This window comes from Sciurus vulgaris, assembly GCF_902686455.1.
Source record: "Sciurus vulgaris genome assembly, chromosome: 4".
NCBI classification, from domain to species: Eukaryota; Metazoa; Chordata; class Mammalia; order Rodentia; family Sciuridae; genus Sciurus; species Sciurus vulgaris.
The window spans coordinates 174,896,059-174,912,608 of record NC_136464.1 but is presented as its reverse complement, the minus strand read 5'-3'; the positions used below and the strand labels follow the sequence as shown (position 1 = coordinate 174,912,608).

Genomic DNA, 16,550 nt, shown 5'->3' with positions numbered 1-16,550 from the left:
AACTATGCTTCTACATCTACATCATAGTATTTGTTTTTTGTTCTTGCTGTGCTGGGGAATTGAACCTAGAGTTTGTGCATGCTGGTCCACACTGGGTCACTGAGCCACACCTGAGCCCAAGAAGCACAGTGTTTGTAAGGCATGCTGGGTCCAAGCAGATGGGGATGCACCTTGTCAGATGAGGGTGTTCCCTGCCAGAAGCAACTGACCTGGGGCTCTGGACTCAGCCTGCGTGGGACTAAGGGCATGAACATCTGCCATCTGCCATCAGTACCACAACCGAACATTTAGGAAGCCTTTCGTCTATAAAGGCCAGGCCAGATGTCCTGGTCACTTCAGTGGCTTTTAGTAAGTTGTGAGAAGAAACAGGCAAGCTTCAGCCAAGTTGTCCCATCAGGAAGCCATGCAGTCTTGGGTGAAACTCATGCAGTCTTGCTAAGGGAGGACCTTCCAGTAATTACCAACAATCCCAAGTTGGAAGGGGTGTGTTTCTTGCAGAATGCACAAGCTAAAGGAAGTGAGCATGTCAGAGAGGCAGGTGAACACCTGGGGAGTAAGCCTGGGCCCAGGCAGGCCCACGGGGTGTGCAGCACCTGCCGTTGCATGTGACTGCACCTAGGAGAACCCTGTGCTTGGCTTACTGCTCTGCTTTTGGCGCTCTTGAAATCGTTAGTACTTTTGAATGAGGAGGGCTGCATTTTCATTCTCTATTGGATCTGAAAAGTTATGTGGCTGGTCCTGCCTGGTCCTCCGAAGGAGTCAGAGAATTGAGTGACCTTGATCCTCCAAGCTCCTTCTAACCCTTCTTAGGCTCCTCCCTTCTTCTGCTGAGCAGAGTCATGATTCCCCCATGGCTAGTCATGAGGTGTGCTCCTGGGCCAAGGGCAGATTAACCCTGACTAGCAACTCAATGGGTTCATTCAGAGCCACAGACCTACAGGAGAATATAACCAAGAGGCCACAAAGGGGTAGAGGGCTGAGCCTTCAAGAGGATTGAGATGGAAGAACCCTGACTCAGCAGGCTAATGGCCTTGGTTTCTACCTAGTTTTCAAGGGAGTTATGCTGCCAGGACAATCACATGACTGTTTAATCCTCAATACCCTGGTTCCCAAACTTGGCCCCAAGGTGCCCAGGTAGAGCAGAGAATGCAAAGCTACCACATGATACATTTTTACATTTTCTAGAAAACACAGTGAGACCAGGACACCACATTGACAGGTGTTTTAATTTCAACATTAGATCATCCTTTATTCTTTGCAATGATGTCATATTATTTGCAAAGCAGTTGCTACATTTTTTGGCAGTTGCTGGGATAAAACACACAAAAATCAGTGTGGAAGAAGAGAGGAAGGTGGCACTGTCCCTTCTGATTCTGAGGTTGGAAAGTTGTGTAGAGTTCGGCAGATACGCGTTTCTTCGTCCTTGTGATGATGGGTTCTGTGGGCCGGTTATGTGGCTTGGCTGTGGGGGAGTCGTGTCATGTATGATGATTTCGGAATGAAATGAAAATATTATTTTAGAATTTACTCTGTTAAACTGGGCATGGTGGCACACACCCGTAATCCCACCTCCTTGGGAGGTTGAGGCAGGAGGATCACAAGTTTTGAGGCCAACCTGGGCAACTTAGTGAGACTCTATCTCAAAATAAAGTTTAAAAGAAGGGCTGGGGATGCAACTCGGAGGTATAATGTTCCTGGGCTCAACCTCAGGACTGTAGTCCATCAATAATGGACTGTATTAAATCTCTGAATGGTTCCTAAATTATTAAGACAGAACTGCATATACATTGTTCATACCTAGCTTCTTAATTGGCCTGATATGTCTTTCTCTAGATCAAGAAATGCTTTAAAAATTACTGAGACGCTAACAGTGCCATAGAGGAGAAAGTCTGGGGACTCTGTGCTAAAATAATCCCAAGGACCCCAAATCCTCCCCAAGAGGAGGCAGGCGGCTAATGGTCCTCATACCCCATGATTCTCTCCAGGCAACTGTTCAGGCCCACAAGAAAGGGGAGTCTCCCAAAGAACAGAGCCCAGCGCCACCCAGGTTGGAGTTGGGGGACTGACTCAGGGACTCCCCACCTTCCTTCCCAGGAAGGCATCAGGTGGATCCTGGGCTGATGGTCACTCCCGTTCATTTCCCTTTCTCCTCTTTTCAAATGAGCTGTATCTTGTTTGGTTATCATACATTTCCCCCTCCGTGACATAGTAAATTCATGAAGGAGGGTTCTCTTTACTGTTACCACTTAGAGATTGCTGGCCTCTGAAAAGCCATATCTGGACTTGACAAAAGGAAATGCTTATTATTTGGAGCCCCTGACTAGTAAAGGGGTGACCTCCATAGAAAGCACTGGGGTTTGACCTGCTCTGGGGAGAGTGGGCACATGAAAGGGTTGGCTGTATTGTGCTGAGGACACAAGAAGTTATGCATATGGAAGAACAGAACATGTGCATGCGTGCATGTACATGTGGGTACCCACATGTGCTAGGCAGTCAAGGAGTGGAATGTATCATGCTAGGAGTCTTCTCATCATTCCTTCTCACTGGATCAGACTCTTCCCTCTCTGGACCTTTCTTCTGGTCACAAGAATAGATAAACACTAATTTGAGTTTCTCCACTAGATTTGGTCTATGGACGCTGGGTGAGGTAAAGTCACTCTTCTCTCTCTGGGATTACAGGGACTCGATACAGCAGCTCCAGACACCACCCCTGAAGAACCTAGATGTGGATGATACCAAGCAGAGGCTAGAAGATGTGGGGGCAGAGACAGTTATCCTTGAACCCACCCTCCTGGATCCGTCCAGGCCCGATTCAGCCCAGCTTGGGTTTCTGTTACTGAGACTCCCTTTTGTGATTATGGAGGTCTGAGCTAGGTTTCTGTCACTTGTTATTTGAAGAGTTCTGACTCATAGCGTCACTAACACAGCTTCTTTAGGAAACCAAGTAAAAATGGGCTGGAAAGTCAAGGTTCCATGTTATGTGCCTGTCCTTTTTGCAGGTAAAGCCCTGAAAGTTGGGTAACGTTAGGTCAGTATTCTTGTGAGCATTCCAAGCTTACGAAAGTTATGTGCATTGTGGCACTAGTGTCTGTGACTCATGGGCACATTTTACCTTTGTGTGGTTATTACGCTGTCCTTTCCCTGGATCTACTTAGGGGAAAATTAAAATAATTTCCTACAATTTTTCATCCTTGTCAGAAAACGGAGCCAAGAGCTTTGAACTGATGCTGCAGTCCGGTGATTGTAGGACAGATGACGTCACCTTTCTAGGGATGATTTCATTTATGCCCTTTCTGTATGTATCTGAAAGCAAAAACAGCCTTGGGAGGGAGGGAAATCCACATTCGGAGCACTGGATGAGTCTCTGCGCACCGAAGCTTTGGGAGATGATTGGCAGGGTCAAGTGGCCACTGTTTAGAGGGTAACCAGCCCTGTTAATTGGCTCTTTGCCAAGCAAAATCACACAGGAGAATTTTCTAGTGAGCTTACGCTAGTGAGCTCTTCTAAACAGCCTAAAGTTCCTTTGTGTGGGTTCCCAGGACTGCCACCAGGGAATGTGCAAGCCAAAGCCACAGGCTCTGTGGAAGCTTAGTCCCTACTCTCCTGGTAAATTGCATGTCCAGGGGCCAAGGACGTAGTTGAGAGAAAGGCTTCATTTTACAAATTTTTGCCAGAAATGAGTGTTTCTAGGCCCATAAAACCCTCTACTCTTTTCTGGCAGATTTGTCTTCTAATTAGAAATATTTTACCAAGCAAACACCTGTAAGTACTCTGCTTCTGCTGTCAATTGTCCAGTGACTGAAGATGAGTGCTCTCGTTTCTATGCGAGGTAACGCCCAAGGAAATATGAAGCAACAATACCTGTTGGCGGGTAGGTGAAAGCAAGTGTGGAGAGGCCCACAGCCTCAGGAGTGGGTAAAGGAAGCTCTCCTGCCTGGAGCCAAGTCCTAGTGAAGGGGGCCAACCAGAAACTCAGAGTAAGCAGGTACGTTATGGACTATCGTGTGACACCCCCTCCCAATGCACATGTTGAAATCCCAACATCTACTCCCCAGAATGTGATTCTACTTGGAGACAAGGTCTTTAAACCAGCAAGGTAAAATGAGGGTTTTAGGCTGGACCCAAATCCAACCTGACCAGTGTCCTTATGAAAGTTGGGATTAGGACAGATGCACATAGAGAGATGGCCGTCTGCAAGACTTGGACAAACCAACCCTGCTGACACCTTGACCTTGAACTTCCAGCCTCTAAGGACTTGCTCAAGCCATCCATTCTGGGATGTTTATTACAGCAGCTCTAGCAGACTAAGGCAGGGAGCAACCAGAAACTGACTTAGAGTGACGTCCGCATGACGACCTTCCTCTCAGCTCCACACCCAGAGGGAAGCTTGGCAGGTACCATTCCTCGTGTAGCTGACACCTTCTCCTGGGTTTTGTGGGCATTTTCTTGCCGCCATGACATAGAGTGACGACGACATGTACTTTGTACTGATGCTGATAATTTGTCTTCATCCTCTAAACATGTGTAGAAATTTGTCAAGCCTTCTGTTAGTTACTTATCCAAACTACTCATATTTCTCTCTTTAAAGTTCACCATCTAAGTCCTTTTCTTTAATCTGTGAATTTAAATTGCTAATGCGCTGCTTGTCTAGCTGTTCTTTATGAAGTGGCATTTGGGGGTGTTTATCTTTTCCACTCAGAAAGAGAAGTGAAGGGATTGATTGTTGAATTCCTGTTTTTTGCTGCACTCTTTGAGCTTAGCAGAAACTAGGAACTGGTTTAGGGGTCATCAGTACTCAGGGGCTTTATATTTGGCCATATGGAAATGTCCTTTCTGGTTCAGAATATATGTCAGAGCACGATTCAACGTCTGATTCACATCCTTAAGTGAACACAAAGAGGGCCAGGGGATGAAAATAATTCAATGGATTAGTATCTCCATGGAGACAGAAAATGCATAATCTCTATGAGACCCTAAAACTTTCCTTCCAGAATTATGGTAGTATATGACCTGTTGCAATTATATATTGGGGACAGAGAGAAAGTGACAAGAGGAAGAGGGCAAGAGGATAATCTTTCCCCCTCCTTCGTACCAGTAATAGCTATTGTCTGTCACTCTAAATTTAATGGATCAGTACGGAACACTTCCAAAGTGAGGATTTGCGGAGACCAGGTGTCTAGGATGGGATGAGGAGGCACCATCTTCAGAAGGTGTTTAGAAACCCAACATGAACTGCATGTCTGTTGTGGAGCTGGCATTCAAAAGGGCATGAAAGAATGAGTGCCTGAACAGGACCCAACAGAACCAGGAGCCCGTGGGCTCCTCTCCTCTCTTCTCAGGGGAACAGTGCTCAGCAGTGTGAACACGGTCAAAGAGGAAGTGAAGTTTAGGAATGGTGAGATCAATTGGGTACAGGGAAACAGACCAGCTGATGAACACAAGTCACCGTGTTCAAATGAACTGTATCCTGTTGTAATCTCCATGTTCGAAGCCTTGGCCTTGGGATACAAAATGGAACGCAGATTATTTTTATACATCATTATGGCCCACTACCCACCCCCATCCCCTGTGGCTTCTCTGCTGGAAATGAGCCTGTGCAGTGTGGTTTCTGAGAGTTTCCTGTCGTCATGCCTTAGGACAGCATCCCAACACTTTTGTCTCATTTCTGTTCATTTTGCTGCCATTTTATAGTCCTGGTTCTGCTGACCCTCAGAAGAGCACCTCTTAGCACGGTGAATGCCACTGGCTTCAGTTAGTGGTGACTGAAAATATCAGCTCGAATTCCAGGAATAGCCACTGCTAAATCTATGTACATACAGGCTTTTCTCTATTTACAGTTCTCTCTCTCTCTCCATATATATAATTTGTTTTATACCCTGCATTTTCCTATATTGACAGTATTTCTCCATGACTAAATGTGTAACCTACTGAAATGTCATGCAATGACTCCATGGTACTTACTGTATGTAGATGTACTTCATCTGTTGGACTTTTTCACCTGCTCCCAGTTTTCCTGCTAAACACTGAATCTTTTCGTGTTCATTCTTATGCACTTCCCAGTTGTTCCCCTAAGCTATGTTACCTTAGTAGAATGCCGGGTTGAAGAGTATGGATATTTCTAGACCATTTTGCTATTCATCTTTTCATGTATCCATTTTCTAGGTACACAAAATCTAAAACTCCTGGGTATCAGGACTCATGTTTTTAACTTTCTGTCAGTCACATATACTTCTGAAGCCGTCAGTGGCAACCAAGAAGGTGTCTTGCAGACTGAGGCAAAGCGCCATTTCCAAAGGAAAAACAAGGATTAAGTTTTAGCATCCTATTCTTGTCTGATGAACAGCACCGGAGGGAACTGAAATTCTTCGAATACGATGACACCTCAGAGAATAAACACTCCTTACCTCCGTGGAGGACTTCTAGAATTGTTTCCAATCGTCTCAACTCGTGGGGACTCATTCTGTATGCCTAACCTCGCGCAGCCAGGTGCACAGGAGGTATTCAGGGCCAAGAGAGGTGCCCGGGTCGTGCAGAGAAGCGCAGCGATTGTGAATGACTCGCAGACCACTTCCTGCCTATTTGCCATAGTAAACAGAACACTTCTGGAGGCAGCGTCGACTTACTCCATCCTCACTTCTTTCCTCGGTCATTGGAGAGGAGGTGGCTCAAAAGGGGAGGCAGAACTGTTGCTCCGAGTGGGCCTGGGGCTTTAGGAGGCCGTGGAAGGAGGGAGAGGCTGGGGGGAAGTCTAGGCAGTTTCCTTCCATTGTCTTCCCTTCCTCCCTGCCCTCTTCTCGTTGGGGAAGGGGGACGATCCCGCCTTGCTGCGGAGCCCGCCAGGTGGGGTCCAGCCCCTCACTCAGCCAAGTTTCCAGCGCCTGGTCGTCCAAGAGGGGCCGTTTGCAGCGGCGAAGCACTGGGCAGTCATCGCTCCCTCGGCCTCTTCCCTTTCGGTTTCCTCCTAGGGCGGGCTGGAAACTTCACCAGAACCCAAGAAGCTCCGCCCTGCCCCCTGGAACAGGCTGGAGGCTGGGGCCCCACCGGGCACCCCCACCCCGCCTCGGGAGGTCGCCCGGGGCCCGGCTCCCTTAGGGCGGCTGCCGAGCGCAGGGCTTGCCTGGGCCGCAGGGAGACGCCGGTAGAGTAGGAGTTGGGTGCGCACGCGCCCCCGCGGCCCAGGCTCGCCGCCAAGCCCGCTCCGACTCGGGTCCTGCCCGCACACCGAGCGCCCGCCCCGGCGGAGGCCCCCTCCCTGCCGCCTCGCCCGGGGGCCGAGCGAGCGCCCGCGGGAGCCTCCGGAACCGGGCCCGCGCGCCAGGCGGCGGCGCGGCGGCTGCGGCCTAGGGCGCCGGGCGGCCGCCGGCCTCCCTCCCCTCCCCTCTCCCTCCCGCTCCCGGAAGCGCGGGGCGGGGTCCCCGGCCGGGCCGCGGGGGCGGGCGCGGGGGCCGGGCCGGGGCGGGGCGCGGCGGCGCTCGGCGCTCGCGGGCTCGGCCGGCTGTGCGCGCCCACTCCGGCTCCAGGCGGCCAGCGCGAGCGGGCCCAGGCCGCCCGGCTGCAGCGGAGCATCCGCGGCGGCGCAGCGGCAGCAGCTCCCCGCAGCCCCTCCTCGGCGCCGTGCATGGAGACGCGACCCGCCGCCCGCCGCTGAGACCCGGCCGGCCGGGACCCGCCGGGGCTGCGGTGGCCTGGGGCTCCCGCGCGGCCCGCTGGCCTGGTCGCCCGCGCGGATCGCCGCGGCCCGGCCGTCCCGCGCCAGGAAGTGGCCGTCCTGAGCGCCATGGCCCACTCCCCGGTGCAGTCGGGCCTGCCGGGCATGCAGGTAGGCAGGAGCGGCGGCCCGGGCGGAGGATGCGGGCCGGCGGAAGCGGGCAACTTGGCGGTGTAAACACGGCCCCCCCACGCTCTCCCTTCCGGGGTCGCGCCGGGGCCCCGCTGGCCACGTCGGGCCCGGTCCCCCGCTTCTGGCCGGCGCTGGAGGCCGGGGTCTCGGGTGTGCATACGAGTGGAGGGGCCTGGGGACCACGGCCTGGGTCCCGGTGTGCTGGGCGCTCGCCTCGGTCCCCAACTCGGAGCCGTAGGCCGGCGTCCGCCCCATCCCCGGGGAGAAGGGATGCGAAGAAATGCCCTTGGAGGCCTCGCTCGGTCCCCGGGCGGGCCAGGGGCCCTGGCCCCTCGGGTCTCTCCTGGGAGACCCCCGGGACCCCCAGAGCGAGCGAGCGGAAGACAGAGCGGAGGGCGGGGACCTGGGAGCGCGCCCCAGTGGCTGGTCCCGGGCCGCGCGGCCCCGCGGAGCGGGCGGCAGGGCGGGGTGCAGGAAGGTGCAGCCGAGTCCCCTGGCTGCCCAGGGCCCCGAGCCTTCGGGTCTTGTGCGGGCCGAGGGGAAAGTGCGAGCCTGCAAACCTGAAGGGGGCATTCACGGGACGGCGCGCTCGAGCGTGCCGGGGCCAGGCCCACCCAAGCCGTTGCCGGACGCTGGGCTTTCACTTTGAGACTTTGATGGAATCGAGAGGAGTTCCTTGCCTGCAGACCTCTCTGTGGATACTTCGTGGCATCTTGGCCCACCGGTGACTTTTGGGGGGTTGAGAGCTGTTGAGTTTAATTTACAAGAACGCGTTAAAGTTTTTTCGCTGTAGGCGACGGTTTTCAGACCTTTGGGAGCGGGGCAACATCCTCCTTGGCTAACTTGTAATGTTCGTAAACGCACAAATGGTAGCAAAATGGAATTAAAGTCGCACGGTACAGTTAGGGCATGTCATTAAAGTTTTGCTCTTCCAAGCAGTGCAGCTAAGTGAGTGAACAGAAGAGCTTTAAGAAAACAACCAAAAATATCCTAGTGGATTATTTGTTATGTTATGGATAGCAACAGGCTCCTTCCTCTGACTCCAGGGGAGAAGCACGGAGCCCAGACCTTGACTCTGAGGAGCAACAATCTGACCCCCTCTTCCAGGGAGATCATTCTCTCTCTCTCTCTCTCTCTTATCATAAAAGAAAACAATTTAATTGTTCTGGTTTGAGACCTAGAAAAATAGGCAATCAAAGTTGCTGCTTTAAAGGCAGCTAGCATTTTAGTCTGAGTTTGTTCTTTTTTAAAGTATCAAGAGTGGGAATTTGGGCTGGGGAGATAGCTTAGTTGGTAGAGTGCGTGCCTGTCATGTACAAGGCCCTAGGTTCAATCCCCAGAACTGGAGGGGGGTGGGGTGGGGTGTGAGAATTTGCCAAAGAATATTCTTAAATCTTACCTAAAGAGCTTTACATTTTACATGCATTACCTTAGCTTCTGCGGACTACTAGGTAAAAATCAGATATTTCCTAAAGTTCCTTCTTGGTTTTGAGTTTAGAGGCCTGAAGATCTGGTGAGCTGGGTGAAAAATAACTTGTCAGTGGAGCAAGAAAGGTCTCTTGCAATCATTTAAAAGTTTTATCAGTATTTGCTTTAGACTGACTTTTATAATGTGTTAATCAGGTTGTAATCTAAGCACAAATGCCTCACTTAGGTGCTCAGCCTTTGTGGAAAGTGAATCAGTTTGAAAAGGTACAAAGCCCCTCTGGCTAGTGCTCTGAAGCCAGTGTCAGATGGACACCAGGTGGTACTGGTCTCAGGCTTTATTTATTTATTTTTTTTTAAAGAGTGGGCCAAAATTCCTAATCTTGGGAAAAGAAGATATATTTTCTTTAATAACTTTGCCTCTCAAAAAGAGTGCATTTTCTAGGTGGTGTTACAAGGGAGTAGTTTTTATTTTTCTTTCTGAGTGTAAAGATAAAATTTTTCTCAGTAGGAAAGACCAGTGTTTCAGCTGTTGTAGTGTTAGAGGTGTGAAAGTGGCTTCTGACTGTCATTCCTGTGCTTATGTATATTTACAAACTGTAAGTTTTTGGTGTGCCATTTGGGGAATAACATTCCTCCCCCCACCTGCTTCCCTCCAGAAAAGAAAAAAAACTCTTAGGAATTAGCAGCTACTCCTGGTGCCGCTGCTGCCCTGGGGAGGGTTCACTAGGATCTCTTGCTGAGGATTGCATTAAAGGCAAGGCAAATGGCCTTGACCTTTGGTAGGGATAAAACTGGAGAGAAGTACTCTGAAGGGATGGGTCTCCTGTCCCTCCTCCATCCTCATGTCCTGACCACGGCTTGTGAGGAGTTGACTTAAACATTTTGGAAAGACAACAATGAATTCAGGTGACCCGGGCGAGAATGCTTACAAAATAACCCGAATGGAGGAACATTTTAGTCTCAAGACCATTTTTCGTGTCTTGCAAATCATAATTATGCCTCTTGATTCTTGTAGGTACCACTGACACATAGGTGTTATTTTTACCGTTTTATAGCAGTGGAAACCAATTCAAGTGATCACACAAGGTAACAGAGGGTATTTCATGGCAGATTTGTGATTGGAAACCAGGTCTTTCCTGCCTTGAAGATCATACTCCCACTCGTTAGGCTATATTGTTTTATTGTCACTTTTGCAAACGTTACAGTTCATTTCATTCCAGATTGTATTTGCTGAAGATGTTAGAAATAAAGTTTTTTTTAAATTTGTTTTTAAATTTCTTCAGGCAGGAGCCGTTGTTGAACGCTCCTGTGCGAGGCTCTAGGTTGGCTGCTCTAGTCTGAATGGGTTACCATCTTTAGTAAATGTTAATGAAGGTTGCTGGGGCCCTTCCTGTTTTTCCTCCCACACCCTGGTTTTATATTAGCATGGAGGAAAATAGAAATCATGAACTGAATGTAGTAACTATGAATAAATATAAAGAAATTTGCTTGATTGGTGGCTGTAAGTACGCTCTGTCCTTCATTGAACATTTGTTGTTTTACTCAATTGAAATTAAAAGCAAGCTTCAGTTGGAGGTGGGAGCAGCCATCAGCTTTGAATTTGCATAAATTGTGATTTAAAAAGAATCTGTGATTTAAACAGAATTTTCCAGCCACCTTTCAGCTTTTCTGGACTGTGATGTCCGTAAGAAGTAGCATTTACATCCAAGCCAGAGACCAAACTTTCAGAAGATAGTTTGGCTCCTTACTGCTTGTGGAGTACTGTTGTGATAACGTTTTATTTAAAAAGAGGAGCTGGTTGCAACACTGAATTGATTTCACAGACCACTGGTTCCTGACCCACAGTTTGAAAAAACACTAATTAGATGTTACTTGTGTACCAGAGCTGAGTTAATGCGGCATGTTTTGAGGTTATCATCAATTTAGGATACTGTCATAGTTGCAAGTACGATTTAGAGGAATAGCTGAAAACAAGATTCTACTTGCTGACATTGCCCTGTTCCTGGCCTTCCCCCTCTCCTTTTTCTGGCTCCTGGGAGAAACAGACCTTTGCTGAGAGGCCCCCTTGCACTGGATCGTGAGATGAGTGTTGAATGGCAGTTTGGAAGTCTGGGAGACGGGCAGCTGCGTTTAATTGTGGCCTAAGTGCTGTTGTACTTTCTCTCTTGCATGTCACATTTCCATGGTTTCTTTGCTGCTGCTTCCTTGGCAGATGCCTGCCCACTTTCCCCTGGGGGATTGTCAGGTGTCTCTGAGTGTGGACATTCAGTGATGGCGAGAGATTCAGGTTCTGAGAGCAACTTGAGGCTGAGGCTGAACTGTAGAATGAGGTCTAGTGCCTCACAGCTCTGCTCTATGTGGGATCCTGCAGAGACTGGCACCAGGAGCCATGGACCCTTACATCCCTGCCCTCAAGAGGTCAGCCACCTGGTGCCAGGCAAGTGCCTTAAGACGGTTGCAGTGACTGAGGAAGAGCACAAGCCAGCGGCTGGGGAGGCAGTTTTGGAGAGTTGAACTGAATCCCAGAGTGCAAGTGTGGGGCCCAGGCAGGGCCTGCAAGCCTGCGGGGGCAAGACCTGGGGTCCCTGGGTGGCAGGAAGCCTGGCACAGTTTTGAGCAGATGAGCATATTGGTCTTTGGACCACCTGCTTTCTCAGGTGCAGGTGGTGGAGCAGGCCAACCCAGGTGGTTTCTGGAGCAGGGTGAGTGCCCTCTTAGCTGTTGTCAAGTACTTGAGGCTGGAGGAGGCCCAGGCCAGCCAAGGGTGGGGTGGACTTGTTACAGGATTCAGGCAGACCTTGGGGATTCGAACTCAGTGAATAGTTCCTCAACTTTTATTGCTCCTAGCTCTTGCTTTCTGGCCTTTTCCTGCTGCCCCAAAGTAAAGAGGAGAATGAAGGCCTGCTTTACCCAGGAGTATTAGTTGCCCTTATAAGTTTTTTTTTAATACTGTGTCAATGCTTCATGTTCCCCCTTTATCAACAAAATGTAACAATGGTAAGAATTTGTTTTGCTTGAAAGTGTTTTTTGTAGAGTGGAAGTCAGAAGTTTAAAAAGAAAAAGTTAACAGTAACTTTTGGAGGAGTCCTGTTCACTTGAGTTCTAATCCCAGATCAGAGAATGTTCTTGATAGTAGGTCACAAAGAATGGAGTGCCCTTCAAGAAGGATTTGGTCACATGAGATTTTATAGGTCACCAAGGGTGCAGTGTCCTCATGTAGGCTTTGGCAGCCAGCACAGTGGCCCTTCCCTGTCCTCTGTGGTTTTGGCCCTCTTCTTTGTGTGGCACAGTGGGACTGAGCTGCTCGTCTGGTGCAGTCTGATGTTGTTTTCGAGGTGACCCTTGGCGTAGGATGCAGTGTGAGGAGTCAACCAGGGACCCAGCCTGCCAGTCAGCCTGTTTTACTGGGCACACCCTCTAAGCTAGGGTGGAGGCCGATGGTCTCTTGCCACTTAGCTCTTTATTTGGGCGATTTCCCTGTGATTCAGACTTGCTGCGTGGAAAGTCCGTACCTGCAGGAAGCAGGCCACACCCGGCCCTCCCTGCTCTGGCTTTTTGTGTGCCTTAGCCCTGCCTGAGTATCACTAATGGAATCTTGTGGCCAATGTGAGTGCAGGAAATAGAAGCTGCACTCATCCCTGCTGCCGCCTGGAACCAGCCACTGTCCTTCCACCAGTCAGTTGTAGTCATTTCTCATAACCCAGGTTTTTGCAGTGGGATTGTTAAATATCCAGTGCCAAATGCTTTAGGAAAAGGAAAAATGTGGCTGTTAGAACACTTGGGGGTGAACAGGGAGTTCCCCAATCCTAGATGGCTCCCTGGTTTCCAAGGCTTAGACTGGGGAAAGAGAATAAGATGTACCTTTGCTTTCTACATTGTATCAAACAGCGCCAGCTTCTGATTACTGAGGCCCGTGGTTCACCAAGAGAATTGCGCTGTTGACTTCAGAGCCCTTCCCTGTGTTTTTCTGAGGGTTTTTGTCCAGCAAAAGAAACTTTTCTGTTGAGCACCCTATTGCTGTCCGTCTAAATGGTGGGAACATTTTAAGTTTATGTGGAAGCTTACTGAACTTGTAGCCAGGGTTTATCTTCCTATTATAAGTCTCTTCCTGTTTTTAAAAAGAATTTTAGGCCCTAAGATTTGAAAGGACTGTTATCGGTCCACATCCTTTGTTTAATTTTGTTTAGTTTAATTGAAAAATATGGATTAATTGTGTAAGTGTTGCTGGGAGCGCAGCGGCCCGTCCCTCGCCTCCGTCCCTGCTCGGCGCAGGCAGCCCTGGGCGCCCAGCTGAATGTTGGTTGCTGCTCCTTTGTCAGTGAGGCATCCGACGCGGTGCTGCTCTTGTGGGCTGCAGGCACAGACCCGGGCACAGAACTGGGGTCCGGTTCTGCTCTGCCCCTTCCCTCACAGGCACTGCCCTCTCCCCAGTGGAGACACAGGGCAGCTTTGGTTAGATAGTTGCTGTGTGCACAGCCCAGCCACAGCTGGTGAGGGCACTGCTTTCAGACCTTTCTTGGAAGTGGTTGCTGGTTTGTTTTGCTAATGTACTTAGAACCTAAACCACGTCCCCAGTCCCCAGGTGTTGGACTCTGTCTAGGAGGTTCAGTTGGTGTGGCCAGTGTGCTCTGCCTCCCTGGCGCCCTCCAATCTGCTCCTGCCTGGGCTGGCTCTGGTCGTCCTTTGCTTCATCCCTGGATTCTGTGGGCTGCTGTCTTATGCTGGATGTCCTGGTTTCTGTGTCTCCTGCCATGGTCATTTGGTGTGTGCCATTGCGTTGGTGTGGGGTATTTTGCTGTTCCTTCTGTGAACAGGGCACATAGGACATAGTTTTTTTTTTTTTTTTTTTTTTTTTTGCGGTACTGGGGGTCAAACTTGGGGCCTTGTGCTTGCGAGGCAAGCACTCTATCAGCTGAGCTGTCTCCCCAGCCCAGGACATAGATTTTTTTTTTTTTAAAGTCCTTATTTTCACCTTCCCCTTGATTGGTATTTCACCATGGCATAAAGTCATTGGTGGATGTTATTTTCTTCCAGAATTTTGAAGGCACTGGTCCCCCATGTTCTAGCCTCCAGGACTCTGCACCTAGGCCATATGACCTTTGGAGCCCAGTGGGATGGGACTTGTCCCGTTGTGTTTCACAGTGCGGTCCTGGTGGGGTCTCTCTTCTCTGACTGGTAGTCAGGATGCCCATCTGTTGGGCAACTCGGGTCTTCTATTTTTTTTTTTTTAATTTTTTTTTTGGGTGATCCTGCTCCTCCATTTTCTGTGTTCTCTCTTCCTGAAACTCTACTTGAATGGTGTCTCTCCTGGGCAGCTCCTCATTCTTACCCTTTTAAAGCTATTTTCTCTGTCTCTTTCACTTGACTTTCTGGGCATTTGTCTCTCAGCTCTTCCAACTCTTGCGGTGACGATTTCATCCCTGCTTTGGGGTGTGTGTGTGTGTACGCACTGGGGATCAAACCCAGGGTCTCGTGCTTGCTGGACAAGCGCTCTTCACTGCGCTGTGTCGTTCAGGGCCCTTCTTGGTTCTCTGAATGTCCCTTTACTGTAGAGTTCTTTCCCTTTTTAACTTGAAGTACCTGCTTTTATCTCCTGAGTGTGACTCTTTTCCTCCAAGGCCCCACTTTCCCCTGGTTTTGGGTGTGTTCTTTTTTTTTTTTGGGGGTGGGGGCCCCCCTTGAATGCCCATCCATATTTGTGGGTGGGGACTGCGAAGTCCTCACGTGGGGCTTTTAATCATGGGCTCACTGTCAGGCCTTCTTCCTGGACAGGCCATGGGGAATGGCTCTGGCACCTTTACCCCTTCCTGCCACCTTCCCTGGGGACCCACTCTTTCCTTAAAGAACCCCACTCCGGCTGCTGCTGCTCCTCTTGCTGGCAGTCCTGCGCCCACTGAGAGCTGAATGGAGCAGGACTGGTGTGGGTACAGTGTCTGGAGTCTGCTGCCGCCTGGGCCAGAGCCCTGTGGTTTCCTTCCTGTCCACATGCCTTCAGCGTTTCCCTGACGGGAAGCGGGTGGCGAGGAGTGGGGCAGGCCGTCTGACTGTCTGACCACTTCGTTAACCGGCTTTCTCACCCTGATTCTCTGAATCCTGTGCAGAGGTGTCTGCTGCTACCAGGTCCTGAGTTCTAGGGACTCAGCACTGCAGTTACATTGGTTCTCTGCTTTCTGCACCTACAGTTTAGATTTGTATTCTGCTGTGGGTTGAATACGTCCCGCAAAGTTCATATGCTGGACTTAATCCCGAAATTAGACTCTTCATGTTATTTGGACGTGGGACCTTTGGGAAGTAATTAGAGCTGGATGAGGCTATCGAGGTGCAGCCCCTGTGATGGGGTAGTGTTCTATGAGAAGCTGAGCTGCCATGATCCTCTGGCCACATGAGGACCGGCCCAGCAGGAAGGACCTCGCCAGATGTGGCCCTTCAACCTTGGACCTTCAGCCTCCAGAACTGTGAGTGCTTTCTCTTCTTGGTAGATTGTCCAGCGAGGGGTGTTCTGTTGCAGCGGCACACGGCAGACTCCAGCACTCCCCTCTGACCCACCTGTCTTACCACTACCTGCTTCCTGCTTCCCGGAGCCTGAGGTCTCACTGCTCTGTTTCCTTTGCTCTTCTAGTGTCTGGAGATCTTTAGACTTTTCTTTCTTTTTTTTTTTTTTTTAAAGAGAAAACCCCTTTATTATGATTTCAGTGGGTTCAGGATTGACCTGTGCTCATACTTCTCCATTTCCTGTCACTCCACTTCTGTTTATTGGTGGATGAATACAGGACCCAGGTGGGCAGGGTGAATTCCAAGGTCGGGAGATCGCTGGGTGCATGAAGGTGGGAGGGACTCCTGAGCCTCTGGTCTCTTCATGGTGTGGTCCTGCTGATTTTCTCTCTAAATAAGTGGTGATATAAATAATGCTTATTTTTCCAACTACTAGTCAGTGACCTCCACCTCCCTCACAGGCTGCTCTTGATTCTCTCTCATTCTCTGGTCCCTCGGTTCTGTGGGCACAGAACCATTTCAGGAAGCCCCATCGGGTCTTGGGGACATGGTTGCTTCAGTTGATCATGTTCTGGGGTCCAGCCCATGGGTCAGAGTTGAGCATGCTTCTCGAGAGGGCCAGGGCGGTAGCAGTCTGGCTGCGTGTTCCGTGATGTTGGCACAGATGTGCTGCAGATGTGGAGTAGGTTGCCAGGGCAGGTTCAGGTGCCGTGGACTCCCAGATGGCAGGAGTTGTCTCTGCCACCCTGGGCACAGCACCACACTGCCTTCTAGATACTGGGACATCAAT

General features: G+C 50.1%; 1 protein-coding gene and 1 long non-coding RNA gene across 2 annotated transcripts in view; one reads left to right on the top strand and one right to left on the bottom strand.

Annotated features, from left to right (window-relative positions):
• Nucleotides 1-708: 708 nt before the first annotated feature.
• On the bottom strand, nt 709-6,891 carry LOC306659396. Its single transcript, XR_013763286.1, has 3 exons — nt 6,405-6,891; nt 1,558-4,514; nt 709-1,462 (listed from the first exon to the last, which is right to left on the bottom strand). It is a non-coding gene; the product is annotated as an uncharacterized lncRNA (long non-coding RNA).
• A 630-nt stretch (nt 6,892-7,521) lies between these two features.
• The window catches only part of STK24 (serine/threonine kinase 24), a 99,993-nt gene continuing 90,964 nt past the window's right edge, over nt 7,522-16,550 (top strand). The window contains exon 1 of the mRNA XM_079136890.1: nt 7,522-7,819. Coding sequence (XP_078993016.1) covers nt 7,778-7,819 — 42 coding nt within the window. The 5' untranslated portion in view covers nt 7,522-7,777. The remainder of the gene's footprint in view (nt 7,820-16,550) is intronic.